At 39.7% G+C, this 23349-nt stretch overlaps 1 protein-coding gene and 1 pseudogene across 7 annotated transcripts; one reads left to right on the forward strand and one right to left on the reverse strand.

Moving 5' to 3' along the window:
• Positions 1-434: 434 nt before the first annotated feature.
• Positions 435-2721, forward strand: LOC129483409 (double-strand-break repair protein rad21 homolog; annotated as a pseudogene).
• Positions 2722-4319: 1598 nt separating this feature from the next.
• On the reverse strand, positions 4320-22485 carry CLEC4A (C-type lectin domain family 4 member A). Of its 7 annotated transcripts, none has more exons than XM_063639708.1 (7): positions 22142-22270; positions 20414-20530; positions 17038-17136; positions 12002-12153; positions 10849-10964; positions 9507-9626; positions 4320-6660 (listed from the first exon to the last, which is right to left on the reverse strand). In XM_063639708.1, exons 1-7 carry the CDS (start codon positions 22221-22223, stop codon positions 6606-6608), a joined length of 741 nt encoding a protein of 246 aa, XP_063495778.1. In that variant the 5' UTR covers positions 22224-22270; the 3' UTR covers positions 4320-6605. The 7 variants fall into 7 exon arrangements, with proteins under 7 accessions (XP_063495778.1, XP_063495779.1, XP_055136749.1 ...); XM_063639709.1 differs by having other exon boundaries at positions 4320-7295; XM_063639710.1 differs by having other exon boundaries at positions 6527-6706.
• Between the last annotated feature and the right edge of the window lie 864 nt (positions 22486-23349).

Here is a 23349-nt window from a genome sequence, read left to right on the forward strand (position 1 = left end):
TATGAACATTGACTGTATAAAACTTGTATTAAGTGTAAAGAAAATATAGTGTTAAAATACATAGCAACCTTAGCTTATAAGAGAGAGAAGTGGCAAATGGAGCAGTGCTCTAAGGTTCTCATATTGTTCAGGAGGACAGCCAAAGCATCAGTTACCATTAGATTTGATAGGTCATTGTTGCATGTTGTAATTTCTAGAGTAACCACTATGAGTAGTCAATAAGCATGTGACTCCCAAAATGACAAAGGAGGAAAGTAACAATTTTTTAAGTAATCAATCTAAAGGAAGCCAAGGCAGCAAGAAGGAAAAAAGGAACATAAAATACGTTGTAGCAAACCATCTTGCTTGTTTGAGTGAATCGGAAAGGAGGCAGCGGCTGTGGTGGCAGTGAGAGCTGCTTCCAAGCTACACCTCACAAGGGCTCCCCTCTTTCCCTGTCCCCTCCCCCGACCCTTTTCCCCTCCCCGGGCCACCCAGCCCGCCCAACTCCCAGCGGAGAGCGAGGTTTCCTTCTGTTTTCATAGCCAACCACAGCAATGTTCTACGCATATTTTGTCCTCAGTAAAAGAGGGTCTCTGACCAAAATTTGGCTAGCGGCCCATTGGGATAAGAAGCTAACCAAAGCCCATGTGTTTGAGTGTAATTTAGAGAGCAGCATGGAAAGTATCACCTCACCAAAGGTGAAAACGGCATTACGGACATCAGGACACCTCTTACTGGGAGTAGTTCAAATCTGTCACAGGAAAGCTAAATACCTTCTTGCAGACTGTAATGAAGCATTCATTAAGATAAAGATGTCTTGGCCGGGCGCGGTGGCTCACGCTTGTAATCCCAGCACTTTGGGAGGCCGAGGCGGGTGGATCACGAGGTCAGGAGATCGAGACCATGGTGAAACCCCGTCTCTACTAAAAATACAAAAAAAATTAGCCGGGCGTGGTGGCGGGCGCCTGTAGTCCCAGCTACTCGGAGAGGCTGAGGCAGGAGAACGGTGTGAACCCGGGAGGCAGAGCTTGCAGTGAGCCGAGATTGCGCCACTGCACTCCAGCCTGGGCGACAGAGCAAGACTCCGTCTCAAAAAAAAAAAAAAAAGATAAAGATGTCTTTTCCGTCAGGTGTTGTTAATCTGCCTGAGGACAATCGGGAAGCAGCTTATAATGTTATTATTTACCTGAAGAATTTCATGACTTTGATCAGCTACTGCCTGACTTAGATGACATCGATGTGGCCCAGCAGTTCAGCTTGAACCAGAGTAGAGTGGTAGAGATAACCATGACAGAAGAAACTGAGAACATCAGTATTTTACAAGAAAATGATTTTGGTGATTTTGGAAAGGATGATTGTTAGATAATGGGAGAAGGCAGTGCTTTTGACGATGAGCACGTATTGGTAAGCGCTGCTGCTTCTAACCTCCTATTAGAGTCTGAACAGAGCACCAGCAATCTGAATGAGAACATTAACCATTTAGAATATGAAGACCAATATAAGGATGATAATTTTGGAGAAGGAAATGATGGTGGAATATTAGATGACAAACTTATTAGGAATAATGATGGTAGTATCTTTGATGATCCCCCTGCCTTCTCTGAGGCACGGGTGATGTTGCCAGAGCAGCCTGCACGTGATGATGTGGGTGAGGATAATGTATCAATGGGTGGGCCTGATAGCCCTAATTCAGTGGATCCATTGAGCAAATGCCAACTATGACTGATCAAACAACACCTGTTCCAAATGAGGAAGAAGCATTTGCATTGGAACCTGTTGACATAACTGTTAAAGAAACAAAAGCCAAGAGGAAGAGGAAACTAATTGTTGACAGTGTCAAAGAGTTGGAAAGCAACACAATTAGAGCCCAACTTAGTGTTACTCTGATACTGTTACTACTTTGGATGTGGCACCGCCCACCAAGAAATTGATGATGTGGAAAGAGACAGGAGGAATAGAAAAACTGTTTTATTTACCTGCTCAGCCTTTGTGGAATAATACACCACGGAAGCTTTTTACATGCTGTTTTACACTGCTTGTACCAGAAGACCTTAGAAAAAGGAGGAATGGAGAAGAGGCAGATAATTTAGATGAGTTCCTCAAAGAATTTGAAAATCCAGAGTTTCCTAGAGAGGGCCAGCAACAGCGGCATCAGCAGCGTGATGTTTTCAATGAGCCCATTTTGGAAGAGCCAAGCCACCTCCAGGAGTCAGTGATGGAGGCCAGCAGAACAAACCTGGATGAGTCAACTACGGCTCCACCACCACCTCAGGGAGTTAAGCGAAAAGCTGGATAAAGTGACCCAGAGCCTGTGATGCTTCCTCAGCAGGTGGAGCAGATGGAAATACCACCTGTAGAGCTTCCCCCAGAAGAACCTACAAAATATGTCAGCTACTACCAGAGTTAGAACTTCTGCCAGAAAAAAAGATGGAGAAAGAGAAGGAAAAAGAAAATGATGAAGAGGATGAAGCTGCTTCAGGTGATGATCAAGATCAGGAAGAAAGAAGATGGAACAAAAGGACTCAGCAGATGCTTCGTGGTCTTCAGCGAGCTCTTGCCAAAACTGGAGCTGAATCTATCAGTTTGCTTGAGCTATGTCAAAACACGAACAGAAAACAAGCTGTCACGAAGTTCTACAGCTTCTTGGTTCTTAAAAAGCAGCAAGCTATTGAGCTGACACAGGAAGAACCATACAGTGACATCATCGCAACACCAGGACCAAGGTTCTGTATTATATGAGGAATTAGAGGCATTACAGCTAGTATTCATTTCACTAGTGCTTACAAATTGCCCCCATGTGTAGGGGACACAGAACCCTTTGAGAAAACTTAGACTTTTGTCTGTACAAAGTCTTTGCCTTTTTCTTTCTTCATTTTTTTCCAGTATATTAACTTTGTCAATTTCATCTTTGAGGGAAGCTGATTAGATAAGTTGTGTTTGTGTTCTAAGGGAGAAAACAGCACCCCAAGGACTCAGAAGATTATTTTAACAGTTCAGAACAGATGTGTGCAATATTGGTGCAAGTAATAATGTTGAGTAGCAATCAAAAGTCACGATTTTTATCTTAGTTCTTCATCACTACATTAAAAAGGAAAACCTGTCTAGGAAAATGCCTGACAGTTTAATTTATAACAATGGTATGAGTCTTTGGCAAGAAAAAAAAAAGCCTTTCCATCAGTAACAGTGGCAATCTTCTTGTTTGCCATTCTCCTTAGGGATGGCATCTGAAACAACAAAGGTCACCCTCTTGAGATTCGCTTTAAGTGTAATTCCATAATGAGCAGAGGTGTACGTGAAACTGTGTTGTGACTGATACCCTTCAGCTACAAAAAGATAGGACTGACTTGGTTTAAAGTGTTCTATTTTGTAAATCATTCCATTTGAGTCTTTCTGATGAACTTGGCTATCCTGAAATCTGTTATTTTAGTGAGGCTCCAAAATGAGCAGAAATAGGCTTCATTAGAGTAGAGTGACTATTAAAAAATATAACTTTCTAGGAGCTATAAATCAAAGCTTTAAAAAGATGTTTGGATATATTTGAGTATTCAGATCATGAAAATAGAAATTGCCCTGCCTACTGTAAGAACAGACTGATGGGAAATTATACACCTGGTCAACTTAACCTTTAAACAGACAATGCTGTAAAAGCTAATGGTTTCTCTGATATTTCTTATAAGTTTTAGTACTGATCTCCTTTTCCAGTGCTGCACACTCCTGTGTTCGGAACTTTAATAGCTTTGCAACAAAATCCTATATCCAGTTTCCTATAATTTAATTAAAGAAAAACACATCCAAATAAAGGCTTTGTTATGTTTTATTATTATTATACTTTAAGTTCTGGGGTATATGTGCAGAACACGGCGATTTGTTACATAGGTATTCATGTGTAAAGACTCTGTCACCCAGGCAGGAGCACAATGAGGCAATCTTGGCTCACTGCAACCTCCACCTCCTGGGTTCAAGTGATTCTCCTGCCTCAGCCTCCTGAGTGGCTAGGATTACAGGCGCATGCCACCATGCCCAGCTTAGTTTTGTCTTTTTAGTAGAGACGGGATTTCACCATGTTGGCCAGGCTGGTCTCGAACTCCTGACCTCAAGTGATCCACCCACCTCAGCCTCCCAAAGTGCTGAGATTACAGGTGTGGGCCACTGAGCCTGGCCCAATAATAATTTATTGTATATTTCAAAATAGCTAGAAGAGTAGATTTGGAATGTTCCAAACACAAAGACATGATAAATATTTGAGGTGATGGATAATCTAATTTTCCAGACTTTATCATTACACATCATGTTCTTGTATCAAAATATCACATGGAACCCATAAACATGCACGACTATTTTGTATCCTTAAAAAATTTTAATAAAAATCTTTTAAAACATTATTGATGGACATGCAAAGGGTTGAAGCTAAAGTCAAATTTTCATGCATTAAAAATGGGAAGCTTTTCCTTACAAAAAAATTAGAAAAGCAAGTACAAAAAAAACTCAGGGTAATTGGAAAGAATACTGCTGCCTGGATTTCAAAATTAGTCAAAAGACTTTTAAGAGCAGATATCTAATAATCAGTTATTTCCCTGTTTACGTTCTATCATGTAAATCTTTTCTGTCTCCCTAAACTTTCAATAAAATCTGATACAAACCTCCCAAAAAATACTTGCTTTCTTATTCTTTCAAGTGCTTATGGCTCTGGCTCGGAAGAATTACTCTTTCTTTCAAATTCCTTTGAGTCTACTATATTGGTCCAATCACTAGCTCTTCAATCTGTTCTTTGTCTACTTCTTCTCTCCAGGTGATCTTATTTCATCATACACTTCCACTTTCCTCTGAAACTGAGGAAATACTCACTTGTACCTTGAGGTTGCCGTTCTTGCATCATTAGGCAGGCTCCCTGTGTTAAGAAGGTCAAGGAACCTTTTGTACCTCTCTCCCTAAAGATGTTGCCCAGAGACCCAGCTTCATTTAAAGAAGGTAGAGCTCAGGGACAAACTGCTACACACTCTCATAGTACTAAGAGACTTCCAACATTAAGTGTACCTCAAAAGAAGAAGTCACAGTTACAACTAAAGTTTCCAGTGATTTCGATACGTGGGGAAAAAATAAAAAATAAGAGGAATTGAGAAACATATTGAAAACCATTCATGAGAACTTTGACAAGAATACTTAGATCATTTCTTCAGTTCCTAACATAAAATTTCTCTGTCTGTTTCCTATTCATTCTGGCATGCAAAATAGAAAATTTTGTATCTCCTAAAAGAAATCTATTTAGAGACCTTGGTTAAATTAAGTGCTCCCTAACTAAACTTTACATTGGTTACTTATTTTATGCAAGCCTTAATCCATGTGCTAAACAGTGTCCTAGGAAGTAAGCAAAAATGTGATTGAATGGATATGGTTTAGATATGAAGGGTAACACAGTAAATAACAAAACCCATGAACATTGTTAAGGAATGTGATTGCAAAATGAAACATTCTGAAATCAGTCTGCAAAGGTGATGAAACACTCTTACTGCATCCAGACTAACATTGGGCAGATGTCAGTGATATTTTATAATCTCCCTGATTAGGCAAAAGGGAGCCTGAAGTGATATAAAATCAGAAACAGGCTTCGTGAATTTTATATTGTAGCACAGAAAATATGATTTGTTTTCTTGTCCTCATAGATCCTTAGTAGAGACACTCTGCTGAAAACAAAAGTCAGAGAAACAAGAGAAAAAAACAGCAGTTTATCAATGTGTGCTATACCCATCACTCAGGAGAGAACTCAGTTCAAATGTATTTATCTCTTTTAAGGCAGTAGCTTACAGGCCTTGCTTAAATAGTATGTTAACAAAGAGCCATAAATCTTATGGAGTGGTGAGAATGAAAAAAAAAAAAAAAAAACTTTTATTTGAGGAATGTGAGTGCCTTGAAACCATCAAGTCCAGAGTGGACTCATGAGAGAGACATGACAGGAGTCATGCCTCACTCCCACCTTGAGCTAAATTTACCTCTTGAAGCCATTTGCTATGTAGGTTCTAGACTAACTGAACCCTACAGTTTAACAGTATACAGCTAATTACTAATCAATGTGGTTTCTGTAAGCCAATGATAATTTACTGATTAGTAACTTTTTAATTCACTCCCTCTCCTGATTCATTCTTTTTTTAATTTTAATTTTTCCATAATTTATTGGGGTACAGGTGGTATTTGTTTACATGAGTAACGTTTTTAGTGGTGATTTGTGAGATTTTTATGCACCCATCACCCAAGCAGTATACCCTGCACCATATTTGTAGTCTTTTATCCCTCGTCCCCATCCCATTCTTCCCCCCAAGTCCCCAAAGTCCATTGTACCATTCTTATGCCTTTTGCATCCTCATAGCTTAGCTCCCCATATCATTGAGAACATATGATGTTTGGTTTTCCATTCCTGAGTCACTTCACTTAGAATAATAGTCTCCAGTCTCATCCAGGTCAGTGCAAATGATGTTAATACATTCCTTCTTATGACTGAGTAGTATTCCATTGTATATCTACACCACAGTTTCTTTATCCACTCATTGATTGATAAGCATTTGGGGTGGCTCCACGATTTTGCAGATTCATTCTTTTTTCTTTAAAATCTTCAGTCTTTCCTTTGTTCTCTAGACCATTTCCCAAGGCAACCTGGAAGTGTTTTCCTGGGTAGCGATCCTCAACCTGGGCCCAAATAAACTCTCTATATTAATGTGGCTTCAGCTACTTCCTTTAGGATGATAGTGAAAAGACAAAGAAGGGAGTATCTTCAGGATTCCAAAAGGAAATGAAATACAGGAAGGTATTTTAACAGGAAGAGTAAAATCTGCTTCTAAATCCTTTTACAAGTATCATAAAGGAGCTAATCCTTAGCTGGGAAAAGTAGAAAGGAGGGCAGGAAGACCTTCATCTTTGTAAATTGTTGTTCTGCCAACAGGCAAGAAGAAGGAGGGGAAGAATGTTCTCCTACATTGCCACCTTTTTCAGCTCAACAATATGAAGTCATCTTAGAGTAGGTTATTTTGGTTTCCTCCAATGATTACCCAAGGGCTTTGAAATACTTAATCATTCACATGCAGTCTCTAAAATGTAGACCATTCTATTAACATCACAAACAGCTCCACATTCTCAAGTGAGCAACCTTGTATACAAGAAAATCTACTATGAATATTGAACTTGTGATATTATGAGAAACATATATATTTCATTTTTGTTTATCACAGAACTTCTGAAACCCTAAAACTTCCTGGTTGATAGAAATGATAAGAGCATCTTTGGTTATAATGCTTGGGTTTTGTCCTCAGCTTCTCAACCGTGTTCTAGAGTAATAAAGGTGCAAGAAACATCTTATGTTATCTATTTTTTTTTTTTTTTGGTTCCAAGTTTCTGAAATAGCTCCAGGGCAATAAAAGATGAAAGAAAAAAATTAACAACAACAAAAAAAAAACAATAGTTACCTAGCTGAACATTAAAAAATTTTTAAGATGAAAAGAGTGTCAAAAAAAAAAAATAAATAAATAAATAAAATAAAAAAAAAAAAGAAAAGAGTGTCTTTTATTATTCATAACAAGACCCTTTAACCAAGCCAGGTGTCTATGCTCCTGAGGTAACTCTTGATGTTCCCCAAGACTGCTTCAGGATAGGGGCTGGTTGCCAGAGGAACCAACCATGTGACTAGAGGATGGAAACTTTCAGCCCCACTCCTCCAGGGAAGAAAAAGGCCTGGAGATTGAGTTCAATCACCAATGGCTAATGATGTAACCAAACATGCCTTCATAATAGAGCCTCCATAAAAACTCTCAACAATGGTTTTAAACTGAACAGGGATTTTTAAAGTGACAAGACAGTTATAGCTATAGCGAATGATGAAATAGACATTGAGTAACAGGATAAAAGCTCAGAAAACTTCCCCAGTGGTTAATTTGAGATGCATTTGATCATAAAAGAACAAGGGAGACGAAGTGGTTATAAGATGTCAACATTTGTTTCCGTTCCCGTCAGAGACAAAGAAACACAAACCCAAGGATTGAATGACTTGGTGGTGCAATAAAGAATACATTCTCCTAGCTATCTGGAGGCAAAGCAGTTTAAAGAGTCCTTTGTTTCTCATCTGTCTCCTATTTATGCTCCCCTAATCATGTTCTGGTCTTGACCATTAGCAACCCTATGCTCTATTTTCTTTGCTTCTTTCCATTTCTTTGTCCTGTATAAATTTCTAGATTACAGTGGCATGCCTTTGAATGAAGAGTGCTGAAATGGTAGGAGCAAAGGCAAAAAGAGGAGATGCACCAATATAAAATATAATATAATATAAAACAAAATCAAGAGAGAGAATGCTAAATCAGAGCAAAAGCAGAATTGTGGGCAGGCTCAGGTCACATCTCCAAACAGACGTTAAGTTCTTTGAGCCTGTCCAGGGAGTAATGCAAAAACAAGCAATGGAGAAGATGGGAACTACTAGAGATTGAAAATAAAAGCATACACTAGTATACCAGTAGATAGAGACAAAGTGAAAATTGTTGTTTTGGCCAGATCTCTTCTAAATGAGATGTGAGAGGTGAACTAACAATATGAAACAAATCCTTTTCCTAAAAGTAGCATTGGGTTGTTCTTTTGAAAACTGGCAAATCTTTTCTGTCTCCCTAAACTTTCAATAAAATCTGATACAAACCTCCCAAAAAATACTTGCTATCTTGCCACACCATCTTCCACAATGGTTGAACTAATTTATACTCCCACCAACAGTGTAAAAGCATTTTTATTTCTCCACAGGCTTGCCAGAATCTGTTGTTTCTTGACTTTTTAATATTTGCCATTCTGAGGCCGGGCGCGGTGGCTCACGCTTATAATCTCAGCATGTTGGGAGGCCGAGGCGGGCGGATCACGAGGTCATGAGATCGAGACCATGGTGAAACTCCGTCTCTACTAAAAATACAAAAAATATTAGCCGGGCGTGGTGGCGGGTGCCTGTAGTCCCAGCTACTTGGAGAGGCTGAGGCAGGAGAATGGCGTGAACTCGGGAGGTGGAGCTTGCAGTGAGCCGAGATTGCGCCACTGCACTCCAGCCTGGGCGACAGAGCGAGACTCCGTCTCAAAAAAAAAAATATTTGCCATTCTGACTGGCATGAGATGGTATCTCATTGTGATTTTGATTTGCATTTCTCTAATAATCAGTGGAGAAACCACATCATATAATTTTATTGGTAAATAATTCTTTAGCAACCAGACAAAAATTAAGAGAGACTCATGTTCTCTCCATGTATGCACAATGGGGGTCTCCAGTACAGGCTCTGGCACATGAAAAAATGCTCAATAAATGCTCACTTTATGAAAAAGTGAATCAGTCAATGTACAGACCAATTCTCTCATAAGTAGAATAGTTGACAGACCACCTAAATTCTATGGAACTCCCTTACACATAAATAAGAAGAGCTTATTATCTATCCCTACAATGACAGATACCAATCCAACCACCTGTTCATAGAGAATGTTCAGTTCATAAGTGGATCTTCATCATCTCACAAACTGACCTTTGAGGACCAAGACAATTAACATCATTCCAGCCCCAGCCCCGTCTTTTGGGTGCTTTACGAAAATTTAGCACAACGCAGCGCTCATTGGGGTCACTGGGCTCAAGTGGATGCCAGAATCTGAAAGGGACAAAAAGGATGAGGGCATTTCTTCAAACAGAGCTTTGAAAAGGGTTAGAGACAGGGGTGAGGAGCTAGGGATGAATTTCATGGAACATAGGGTCAGATATGCCCAAATCCACCTTTCTGCCACTCATCATGCAGCTTCTCCTCCATCTGCATTTCCAGCATTTCCTTTGAAAACTGTGCCTATGTCACTCAATGTTCTCTATCTTACTGCTTTGAATGTCCTCACCATAGATTTTCTAGAGGTTCTCTTCTATTTGTCCATCCTTATGTCCTGTTCCTATGGGTCCGTCAACCTATAGGGTGTCCTTGTATGATGAAAAGATTTTACCCTGGTCCCACTTATCAATAGAGTTTTTTCCTTTTTTTAATGTCCTGTTTTTAAAGTCTAGAGAACTAGTAAAATCTTTTGAATCTTCTACTTATCCTTGTTATTGGACAAGTAATTTAACTTCCCTGATTCTCAGTTTTTCTATCTAAAAAATGAGGCTAGAGTAATATCACTATTTATTTCATACAGTGGATATGAAGATCAAAGGTGGTAATCCAGTAAAGTATGTATTTTATGTAATTTATGTAATGTATGTAAAGTATGTAATTTATATAATTAAAGAATTACATAAATATGAGATATAAGATTATCAGAATTTAGCATTTTTGCTTCATAAGAAGCATTAAATCTTCAGCCTGACTGGGTGTGGTGGCACACACTTGTCATCCTTGCAACTCAGAAGACTTAGGTGGGAGGATCAGTTGAGCCCAGGAATTTAAGGCTGCAGTGAGCCATGATTGCACCACTGCACTCCAGCCTTTCTTTTTTTTTCAAAAAAGAAAAAAAAAATTATTAAATCTTAATAATTGGTTATGATCTTAATCAACATGGATTTTCACTATGTAGAGACAAGGTAAATATACGGGTTAAAAGCACAGTAAGATCTACCCGATTTGAGAACTATTGTTGACACCACTGGGTGACCTTAGCTGAATTATCTACACTCTCCAAGCTCAATTTCCTCATATCTACAGTGGGAAAAATAACAATGTGTGCCTCATAGGCTTCTTGTGCAGATTAAATGAGATAATGAAATTATTTAACCTAGTGCCCAAGAGCTAAAAGAAGTGTGAGCTATTCTACTTTTATAGCTGATAGCTAGAATACCCTAAGCTCTCTGCATGATCCAGGACCCAAGATTCTTTTATCTCATTCTGTACTCACGTGGAACTTTCATTATATGGTGTCTGATCAACCCATTGCCAATGTCGCTGACCTTCTGGATCTGAGAGCCCCACAAAATAAGCAGATTCTTCTTGCAGATTCTGGAAGATGAAATCCTGGAGGGGGGAAAGAAGGAGTCACAGCCTTTACAGTATTCAGCTTAAACTGAATTCTTAATACCTTAGAGAAACAAGAAGAAAAGGAGAGGATCCAGCAACAGCCGCATTGGAGCTCTACGTAGGAATGGGGGTCTCTGGCTGAGCAGGGCAGAATCAAAGACATCACTTGTGAGCATGATGTTCAGTACATATGGAAGGAATTTTTTTTTTTTTTTTGAGACGGAGTCTGACTTTCTGTCCCAGGCTGGAGTGCAGTGGTGCGATCTTGGCTCACTGCACCTCTGCCTCCCAGGCTTAAGCGGTTCTCATGCCTCAGCCTCCTCAGTAGCTGGGACTACAGGTGTGTGCCACCATGCCTGGCTAATTTTTGTATTTTTAGTAGAGGCTGGGTTTCACCATTTTGGCCAAGCTGGTCTTGAACTCCTGGCCTCAAGTGATCTGCCCGCCTTGGCCTCCCAAAGTGCTGGGATTGCAGGCATGAGCCAGCATGCCCAGCCAGTATGGAAGCAATTTCTATGATCAGAATGAATTCTCATCTCAGATTTCCCCTCTTTTCTTCACTAAGGGATTACATTCTTCAAAGTTGTATACGAGAAAATTTTGGCAGATTCATTTTCCTTTCATAACTTCAGGGATTCTTTATTTTCATTCCTGAGTGTTGATTGTGATTCATCATGAGTTAACTTTATTTCTTTTCTCTATTCAACTTAATACCTCTTCTCTGTTAAGTAGTTAATCATGTATCAAACATTTACATATTGAAATAACAAATTGATATTTCAGACTGAAACATTTTCATCCTTCCATTCAACCCTCATATATTTTTAACGTCACAAATTCTTTCAGGGAGGTTAGTTTTACTGAAGCAGGAAGGAGGTATGGAATGTAAAGGCTTAGGAGCCCTGTCTACCTATTTTATTGAAAGCCTTCCACCACAGCGCAAATATGCCAGAGTAACAAAACCTCCTTCTTAGCCAAGAGAGATATACAAAGATCAGGCAGGGCTCACAGCCCCATTATCTATTAGAAAGTACCTGCTCTTCTTGAGTGTTTATCACCAGCAGATGAGCCTCCATTCTAGCACAGTCCTTCTCACTCTCTTGCCAAGGTGCTGATTCAGTAGAAATAAAGTAGCAGTTGGAACTAAATGACTTCCAATTCTTTGGGCAACAGCTCCAGACTGTCTCTGTATTGGGAAGAGGGGCACATATGTGCAATATAAATAATCACTTTTAAAAGTGTGTGTATTATTAAAATTAAGAGGCAAGGGAGACCACATGGAAGCTGGAACTCCCCTCCCCACTCAGATGTAACCAGGAGCCCCTGCCCCTCAGGTGTCAAGGAAGCCAAGTCTACCTCAATCAGGCAGTAATGAGGCAGGGCCCCTTTTCTCCTGCTGAAGTGCTATCTGAAAAGCCCAGCTATTACTAAAACATGTTTAAATAAGATCCAGACTCTCAGAATATAATGCAAAAATGTCCAGAGTTCAATAGAAAATAACTCATTATGCTAAGAACCAGTAAGTTTTCAAATTTAATAGAAAAAGATAATCAATAGATGACTACAATCAAGACAACAAAAATGGGCCCAGGCATGGTGGCTCACATCTGTAATCCCAGCACTTTGGGAGGCTGAGGCAGGAGAATCGCTTGAGCCCAGAAGCTCAAGACCAGCCTGGGCAACACAGCGAGACCCTGTCTCAAAAAAAAAAATCGTTAGAATTATCTGACAAAGATTTTAAAGCAGCCATGATAAAAAATGCTTCAACAAGACGATACAAACATGCTTGAAACAAATGAAAAACTAGAAAGTTTCAGCAAAGAAATAGAAGATATAAAGAAAAACCAAATGGAAATTTTATAATTGAAAAATATAATAACCAAAATAAAAAGCATGGTGGATGGACTCAACAGCAGAATGAAGTGGATAGAGAGATTAGTGATTGGAAGACAAAACAACAGAAACTGTCAACTGAACAACAGAAACAAACTAGACAGAAAAGTCTGGGCACAGTGGCTCATGCCTTTCGGAGGCTGAGGTGGGCGGATCACCTGTGGTCAGGAGTTTTAGATCAGCCTGGCCAACATGGCGAAACCCTGTCTCCACTAAAAATACCAAAAAAAGGCTGGGAGGCCGAGGTGGATGGATCACCTGAGATGAGAAGTTTGAGACCAGCCTGACCAACATGGTGAAACCCCATATCTACTAAAAATACAAAAATTAGCTGGGCATGGTGGCACATGCCTGTAATCCCAGCTACTCAAGAGGCTGAGGCAAGAGAATCCCTTGAACCCAGGAGGCAGAGGTTGCAGTGAGCCGAGATCGCACCACTGCACTCCAGCCTAGGAGACAGAGCGAGACTTCGTCTGAAAAAAAAAAAAAAAAAAAACCACAAACAAAAAAACTAGAGAGAAAAAAAAAAACCAGAGCCTTGTAAAGTGACCCCAAGTGTGTATATGCCAAACAAAGCGCAAAATGTATAAAGCAAAACTGATACAATTGAAAGGAGGATTATGGGTGGATACATCAACACCTCTCTCTCAACAATTGACAGAACTACACAGAAAATCAGCAAGAACGTAGAACTTAAAAACATCATCAACTACAGGGATCTAATCCACATTTATAGAACGCTCCACCCAACAACAGAATACCCATTCTTTTCCAGTGCCCCTGGAACATATGCTGAAACAAACCATATCTTGGGACATTAAATAACATCAACAAATTTAAAATTGCTGAAATCATATCGTTTTCTCCAAACACAGTGAAAAGAAACCAGAAATTAATAAAAGAAATAACAAAGGAAAATCTCCATACACTTGAAACTAAACAACACACTTCTAAATAATCCATGAGTCAAAGGAGATATCTAAAGGGAAATTTTTAAAAATACATTGAACTGAATGAAAATGACAATACAAATTATCAAAATTCATAGGACACTATTCTTCAGTCAAAGGAACTAGGGTTCCTCAAAGAAATATCTGATTCTAGGATAGGGACATGAAATGTACAATGTGAGTCTCAAGCATTTTACAGTCCCAGAAAGTGAGGAAGTGCTAAACCAAAACAAAAGAAAAAACACATTGTGGTGATATGTTAAAGGGTCACAGGAGGCCAGGCGCAGTGGCTCACACTTGTAATCCCAGCACTCTGGGAGACCGAGGTGGGTGGATCACGAAGTCAGGAGATCGAGACCACGGTGAAACCCCGTCTCTACTAAAAAATACAAAAAATTAGCCGGGCGTGGTGGCGGGCGCCTGTAGTCCCAGCTACTCGGAGAGGCTGAGGCAGGAGAATGGCGTGAACCCGGGAGGCACAGCTTGCAGTGAGCCGAGATCGCACCACTGCACTCCAGCCTGGGCGACAGAGCGAGACTCTGTCTCAAAATAAATAAATAAATAAATAAAAAAGGGTCACAGGAGTCAAATGAAAGAGTTCCCAATGTCCAAAGCTGGAACTACAAAATAAAATAGTATTGGATTATAAACCAAAATTTAAAATAAATATCCATGAGTTGGACACACGGTGGGGAACAACACACACTGGGGCTTGTGGTGGAGGGAGCAAGCCGGGGGAGGGAGAGCATCAGGAAGAATAGCTAACGGATGCTGGGCTTGATACCTCGGTGATGGGTTGGTCTGTGTAGCAAACCACCATGGCACACGTTTATCCACGAAACAAACCTGCACATCCTGCACATGTACCCCAGAACTTAAAAGTTAAAGATACATATATATCTCCATGAGTACATGCAGATATAAATAAATGATTGGATAAATAAATAAATGGAATAAAAGAGGCAAATATCACCTGGACAAAATTTCAAATAAATTATATAGATACTTGTGATGGTTAATTTTATGTGTCAACTTATCTGGGCCACAGTGCCCAGATATTTGGTCAAACATTCTGGATGTTTCTGTGAAAATGTTTTTGGATGAGATTTACATTTAAGTTGCTGGACTTTGAGTAAAGCAGATTGCCCTCAATAATGTAAGTAGACTTCATCTAATCAATTGAAGATCTGAATGGAACAAAAAGAGGACCTCCTCTGAGGAAGAGGAAACTCAGTGGACTGCCTTTGCACTTCATCTGCAGCACTGGCTCTTCAAGGTTCTGTAGCAGATGGTCTTTGGACTCAAACTGCAACTCTTACTCCTGAGTCTCCAGCCTGCTGACCATGACTGATACCATACTCCACCCTCATGAATGGAGAGCATAACTCCCCAATCCTTAAGTGTGGACTGAACCTTCCAAAGAGTGTAGTATGGAAAGGGGCGGGGAGGGAAAAAGTAACTTTACAGTGGAGAAACTTGACAAACACTACCTTAGCCAAGTGATCAAGGTCAACATCAATAGTCAAGAATCATTTTGATAATATATGCCCTTGATATGATGTAATGAAAATAGCATTTTACATCTGTGATCTTCCTCCCAAAAATCAATAATCCCAATCTAATTATTAGAAAAACATCAGACAAATTCTGATAGATGGACATTCTATAATATACCTGACCAGTATTGCTCAAAACTGTCAGGGTCAACAAATATGAGGAAAATCTGAGAAACTACCACAGCCAAGAGGTGCCTAAAGAGACATGAGAACTCAATGTAATGTGGTGTTCTGGATGGGGATCCTATTACAGAAAAGAAACATGAGGTGAACACTAAGCAAACCTGAAAATCGTGAATTTTAATTAATAATAATATACCAATATTAGTTGATTAGTTGGAAGAAGTATACAATATTCATGTAAGATGTTAACAATAGGAGACAGCATGTGTGCAGAGCAGGGGTAAAATGAGATCTCTTTGCATTATCTGCTCAATTTTTCTGTAAATATAAAACTGTTCTTAAAAATAACCTACTGGCCGGGCACGGTAGCTCACTCCTGTAATCCCAGCACCGGGAGGCTGAGGTGGGAGGATCGTTTGAAGCCAGGAATTCAAGACCAGTCTGGGCAACATGGCAAGACCCTCTCTCTACAAAAATTCAAAAAATAAAAATAAAATTGGCCAAGTGTGGTAGTGGGCACCTTTGATCCCATCTACTGGGAGGCTAAGGTGGAGGATTACTGGAACCCAGGAGATCAAGGCTACTGTGAGCTGTGGTCACACTACTGCATTCCAGCCTGGAAAACGGAGTGAGATCCTGTCTCAAAATCATCATCATCATCATCATCATCATCATCATCATCTATTAATTTAAAGAATTTAAATAATTCACATCCATAAAAAAACATCATCACATTTTCATCACATGGTTTTAACTGATATGTGCAAAAAAGAGCAAATGTGTATAGAAAGTTCAGAAAGAAGCAAAGGTTGAAGAAGTCTAAAAGCAATGTGACTTTTTTCACAATTAACCTTCTATTTTTTTCCATAGACAAATTAAAGATATATGAGTACATATACGAATTTTAGGACCAGGCACCATGGCTCACGCCTATAAACCCAGCCCTTCAAGAGGCTGAGACAGCCAGATCACTTAAGCTTAGGAGTTCAAGATCAGCCTGGGCAACATGGTGAAACTCCATCTCTACAAAAAATACAAAAATTAGCTGAGTGTAGTGGCATGTGCTTGTAGTCTCAGCTACTCAGGAGGCAGAAATGGGAGGATTACTTGAGCCCGGGAGGCCGAGGCTGTAGTGAGCCGTGTTCGCACTACTGCACTCTAGCCTGGGCAACAAAGTGAGACCCTGTCTCAAAAAAACAACAACAAAAGAATTTTATGTCCTACATATTTGTTTTTTGGTTTTTGGTTTTTTTTGAGGTGGAATCTTGCTCTGTCGCCAGGTGGAGTGCAGTGGCGCAAACTCGGCTCACTGCAACCTCTGCCTCCTGGGTTCAAGCGACTCTCCTGCCTCAGCCTCCCGAGTAGCTGAGATTACAGGCATGAGCCACCATGCCCAGCATGTCCCATATATTTCTATATTTGTAGCTTAAATTATTATGAGACTCAACTTCTCAGTATGATCTACTTGGGAATCTTACTGGAAATATTGATTTGGGATCCTTACATAGTATAGTCAGGCACATGAATTCTAGGCACATTAATTTTTACCTTCCATGGGCATATTTTTTTTCACACACTCCAATGTTGTATGAACCAGCCCCTTTGTAGTCTTTTTTTCAAGAAGCTGAGAATATTTTTGAAAGAAAACTGCAAAAGAGAATAAAGACCATTTATTTTCCTGGTAGCATTATGACTTTACTCTTTGTCGTTACTTTCTTGCATTCTTTATTGAAACAAAACTTACAAATGCCCTATTACTTGAGTAGAGGGAAAAGATTTCCCATTTTGAAACTATGGATATCTCTAGGAATAGCTGAAAGATCGGTAGTTGGAAGAGGACACAACAGTTCCATCATAATGGATCTAAAGATCTCCTTCAATACTTAATATAAGATGCATGCAAAGGCTAACTCTTGGGGGTGGGGGGATGGAGGGCAATAAACACTTGTATTTAAGGATGTGCACACCCTGGGACTTTGGAGTGGAGGAGAGAGGGTCAAATTAATTCTGAGGAGTTCTGGGTTACCTTGGAGAATGGAGAATTTAAAACAGAACCCCCCATGGATCAAAAGGGCATTATTTTCTTCCTCTTCTCTCTATTACTCTCTCCATCCCAACTGGCTCTTACTCCTCAGCACACCAATGCTCTCATGTTTCTCCCAATTTAAAACTAACCCACCTCTCCCTCTAGAAACTGAACTTTTTCTCTCTCCTCCCTACCTTTCATTTGCTCCTTGACCCATCATATTCTGGGTTTTGCTTCCACTATTTCACTAAAACCATCCCTAAAATGGATCCTCAGTAATAGCCTAGGGTTACTTAGTCCTCTTCCTATCTGACTTCCTTAAAGGCTTGACCCAAGCTACGTTTCCCCTCAGCTCTTGGGACACTACTCTTCGTTGTTTTTGTCTTACCTTTCTTGCTGCTGCTTCTTACACTCTTCTGTAAGCTCCTTTTCCTCCATCCACCTCTTTTAAAATGTAACATTTCCCAGAGTTCCATCCTTATCCCTCTTTCTCATACTAAGTTATCTCCCTGAGTGATATCACATATTCCCATGGCATCACCTGCTACCTCTATGTGAAGGACTTCCAAAGCTCAGACCTCTCTCCCTAAATCCAGACAAACGTGTCTCCCAGTAGACACGTCCATTTGAGGTTCTCACAGTCATATAAAACTCAACATGCCCAAAACTTAAATCACCATCTTCCAACCCAAACCTGCTACTGATCCTATATTGTCTACCTCTTTGAAAAACTTAATGATTTCTGAGTTTACAGAGTCAGAATATTGGAGCCACACTTTACTTCTCTGGTTCCCTTATTTCCCAGAACTGAATATTCATCAAGCTTCTACCTCCTTTTATCATTTAAAACTACTTCGTCTTCTCTTTTTTCACTAACACTAGCCAAAGATCAGTCTGACAATATTTCTCAATTGAATTAATGAATTATCCTTCTAACTTCTCTTTCCCTCCAAATTTGTCCTCATATATCCATTTTCCACACCTCTGTAAAAATCATATTTCTATAAGTCCAATCCAATTATATCAATTCCCTGCTTAAAATTCTTCAATTTTCTCCATGAGTGTGACATTGCAAAAATGGCCACAACTTTCAACATTCCCTGTGTCTACACTGCTTTGCAATGTGATTTTGCAGCTTCTTCAATCAAGAAATGTGGTCTATTTCTCCACCGCCTGGATCTGGGCTGCCTGTAACACTTCTTCTGGCCAATAGAATGTGCAGGAGCAACTCTGCGCTAGTTCCAGGGTGAGATTTCAAAAGGCCTTGCTTACTTCCTCTCTCAGTCTTAAAAGCCTGCCAGTTGCCATGTGAACAAACACAGGCTAGCCTGATGAATGATAAGAGAAATGTGGCCAAATCTCTCCTGCCATTCCATCTAACATCCTCTTCCTCAGAAGCTAAGTTATCTGTGGCCAGTAGTCAACCACATATACATGAGTGAGTTCAGCCAGAACTGGAGGAATCTCCCGACTGACACCAGTCTCAATTGCCAAGCCACAGATTTATGAACTAAATAAATAGTTGCTGTTTTAATCCACTAAGTTTTAGATTGGCTTATTAACCAGCAAAAGATAATTGATAACATAACCTTTAGGAGGGAAAAAATCCAAACTCTTTATCATGATATATAGCACTCTTCATGGTCTGAGTCCTGTTTATTTCTGCCACCTACAACTTCATTTCTTAGTTCTTTACTTAGCACCGTATGTTCCAGTCATGCATACTTACGTTTCCCCAGATTCCATGCTCTCTCATATCTCTAGGTCATTCTTGGTACACACAGCTCTAGATGTCACCTCCTCCAGGAAGCCTACCTCAGCCTCTTGCACTTATTATACTTCTTAACTGTACAACACTTACCATACAATGTTATAACCACTGGTTCATTTTACCATTCTCTAAATTTCTTGAGACCAGGGGCTGTGGCTCTGTCTTGACTCTCTGTCTGCACAGTGCCTGACATACAATAGATGGACAATACTTATGAAATGACCAAAGAAATTAATAAAGAATCTACCTAAATGTATACTGGTTTTTATGCCTTTTAAAAATTTTGGGCCAGGCGTAGTGACTCATGCCTGTAATCCCAGCACGTTAGGAGGCTGAGGCGGGCAGATTGCTTGAGCCCAGGAGTTCAGGACAAGGCCAGGAAACACGAGAAAACCCTGTCTCTACTAAAAATAAAAAAAAAAAAAAAAAAAAAATTAGCTGAGCGTGGTGACACACACCTGTAATCCCAGCTACTTGGGAGGCTGGGGTGGGAGAATCGCTTGAACCTGGGAGGTGGAGGTTGCAGTGAGCCAAGATTGCACCACTGCACTCCAGCCTGGGCGACAAAGCCGGGGGGAATAAAACTCAACAAATGCTGAAAGCCAAAGATACGCAGCAATCTACCTAATTTGCTAAATTGACTTTTAGATCCTACACATCTTGAGCAGGACAGGAAACATCACAGTAAAAGCCAGTGGAGAATTCTTCCTGAAATATTTCTTCCCATCTCCTTGTTGTCTACCTGCTCATCCCAAAACATAAGTGTCTGTGCATTCAAATCAGACTGGCCTGATAAATGCTACCAAGGAAATATAGATTTGTCCTCACTTACATAGTGTCTAGTATAGAGATGATGCCCCATAGATTTCACTCTACAACACAAATACATACACCCACATTTATGCTTCAGTTTCTCTAAATGAGAATGGATGCCATTATTTTTACAGGACAGTAACTAAATCCAAATAAAGAGCAAAATTCACAGTGGATTCCCATGAGTTATGTCTCCCCAGAGAAAACTTCATTTCAGATTTCTGGATAAGCTCATTTTCAAAAGTCAGTTTTTAAAGGATACCCTCTGTTCATGGACAGCAGATACTGCTTATTGGTTCAGTTGGCATACTTACTGACAAAAGCAATAAAGAATGAGATTGCCAATAGCAGGAAAAGTATCAACAGTGAGGCACAAAGCAGCTTGGGAAACCCGGTATTACTTTTGTGAGGGGCAGTCCTCTCCTTGGAAGCTGAAGAAGAAGCCAAATTAGTTTTATCAGTAATAAGTTCGGTCTTTACTTCCTCTTCTTCCTCCTCCTCTTTCTCTCCCTTTTCTTGGATGACACACGGTTACTAACGGTATGACATTTGAAATCACATGAGAATAGGAATAGAAAGGATATGATAATATTCACTGTAGAAATTTTAGAAAATACATAAAAGTACAGATTCCTACAATTGAGGATAACTGTTATGCCATATAAGTTATAATACACCATAATATTTTGGTATATATCTTTCTAGCAATTTTTTGAATGTATATATACATATATGCAAATTTTCCCACATGATTGACATACCATAAATACTGATTTCTGACCTATTATTTTCCTTTACACTGTATCATGAACATTTTTCATACCATTATATTTTCTTCTTTAATACTCCTTATTATGGTTGCACAGTATTTCATCATATATTTAAATAATAGATTGTTTCCAACTTTACTTTAAATAATGCTATAGCAAACAAATCTTTATAATCATCTCTCATCACATGTTTAGAATAAAGTCAGTCTTTTTAGTTACCATCTCATGGTTAGGAATCGCTTTCTTAGAGTTATGATATTTTGTCAAATGATGGGGGGAAAAGACTTCAGTATTATATAATATGATTACATTTTTAGTAAAATACATATGCACATTATATGTATTTGTATGTGGAAGGATATTCACTAAATTGCAAATTATGATTTTCTCTAGATGATAAGAGTAATTATAATTCAAGTAACTGTGTACCTCTGGTTAATTTTTTCTACAACAAACATTAATACTTGTGTAATATAGAAATTATACAAAGTTTTTAAGGAGAAAAAATTTCCCTAAGTGCTCTCCACACCTTCACAGAGGTATTTTAGGAAGCGTAACTATAGTCCTGACCCCTTCCCCCATTGCTTCTTGTAGTCTATATACATTCTTTTCTCTCTTTTGCTCTATACCTGAGATATCACACATGACAACCAAATTACCTTGCATCTACTCCCAAATGTAACAGAGTCTGTCTCAGAGATGCAACATGCAATAGGTTCTCTGATTTCAGAAAAAGTTTCCTGGAGATTTAAGAGACTTTCTTTATAGACTTTCTAGTCTTTCATTTGCAATGGCCTTTTGTTACATTTCCATCCATTACCAGCAAATATACCCTCACCACTGTCCACCCAAACTCTTTCCCTCTAACTGATCAAAAAACAAATCTCACAAATTCATCAGGACCCCCTGCATCTGGATTGATGGTTTCGGAAGCTGTACTCAATCTCTTAACCCCAGCCCCACTCAGCCTCAGAAAACACAGGGGCATCAGAGCACTTGCCTTAGCTCAGAACTGGAGTGGATTTCTCTCACCTCTGTTTCAGGAAGCAGAATGGAGGCTGAAAAGAGTGGCACAAAATCTTTTCTTCTCCACAATACAAATGTACACCCCGTAATGCGTATCTGCAGGCTACTCAATCTTCTGGGACTCTTGTGTTTCCCAGACATACTCAATCAGACAACCAGCAACTGACAACACCTATGCCTTATTCAAAACCCTCTCCTCATCCTTCACCTCATCATTCACCCTGACCCCCAGAAAATGATCTTTACCTGCAGAAGAGGCTGAGTTGATGCCTGAGGACTTGAATTCATGTTTGAACCTCACTTCAGCGTAAGTGATTTCCGAAGTCATAATGGGAAGAGACCTTCTGCTTTCTTCAGAAAATCTGTTTCGAATCTTTCTTAAAACATCTTATAAATAGGAACCAAACATGGTGGTAAATTACCTCCTTCCTTTCACTCAACTAGTGGAGAGCAGAGGCACCAGATAGGCACATATCCTCAAGAGGGGTCTCATGAAAACTAAGAACCACAATAAAAACTAAAAACTGCAGTTCACAGAAGCCCTTTCCCCAGGACCAGTATAGTGAGAATCACAGCCTTGAAACAAATGCAAGCAAATGTAATAAAAGTGGGAACTCAAAGGGTTGTGGAAAGAGGAAGAAAAAAAAAGAACCAAGCAATTAGAGTATTTCTGGAGAACCGTGTTCTTCACCAGTAAAAAATACAATTTGTGTGCTTCCACATGCAAATGTAATTACTTCTGACCAAACAACCTGAACAAAGACTTATGTTGCATTCATCTCATCACTTTTGACTGATCAGGCAACTTGTTAGTACCACATTCTAAGAGTATCATTGACACAAAACTCACATATTGGCCTCCCCACCTTCAAGAATCAGTTTCTGGCTGGGCGCGGTGGCTTATGCTTGTAATCCCCAGCACTTTGGGAGGCCGAGGCGGGTGGATCACAAGGTCAGGAGATCGAGACCACGGTGAAACCCCGTCTCTACTAAAAATACAAAAAAATTTAGCCAGGCGTGGTAGTGGGCGCCTGTAGTCCCAGCTACTCGGAGAGGCTGAGGCAGGAGAATGGCGTGAACCCGGGAGGCGGAGCTTGCAGTGAGCCGAGATTGCGCCACTGCACTCCAGCCTGGGAGACAGAGCGAGACTCCGTCTCAAAAAAAAAAAAAAAAAAAAAAAAAAAGAATCAGTTTCCTCTAGCATGGTGGGGATGGCAAAGTTTAAACCCCATGCCTTCTGAAGCTGCTCCTCCACGCTCTCTGTGTTTCCTTGTTGGTAACTAACTCTATCAAAAGTCTGCATTCATCTTGCTAGAATCTCCAGAAAGCAGCTCCCTTTATTGGATGTTGGAGCAGAGGGAAGGCCAGGCTTTATTCCATGCTTCCCCAACCTTTTAATCCCCACACCACCTCCAATATATATGACTATTTTTTAACAGTTAGGATAATTAAAT

Source organism: Symphalangus syndactylus, chromosome 5, assembly GCF_028878055.3.
Source record: "Symphalangus syndactylus isolate Jambi chromosome 5, NHGRI_mSymSyn1-v2.1_pri, whole genome shotgun sequence".
NCBI lineage: Eukaryota > Metazoa > Chordata > Mammalia > Primates > Hylobatidae > Symphalangus > Symphalangus syndactylus.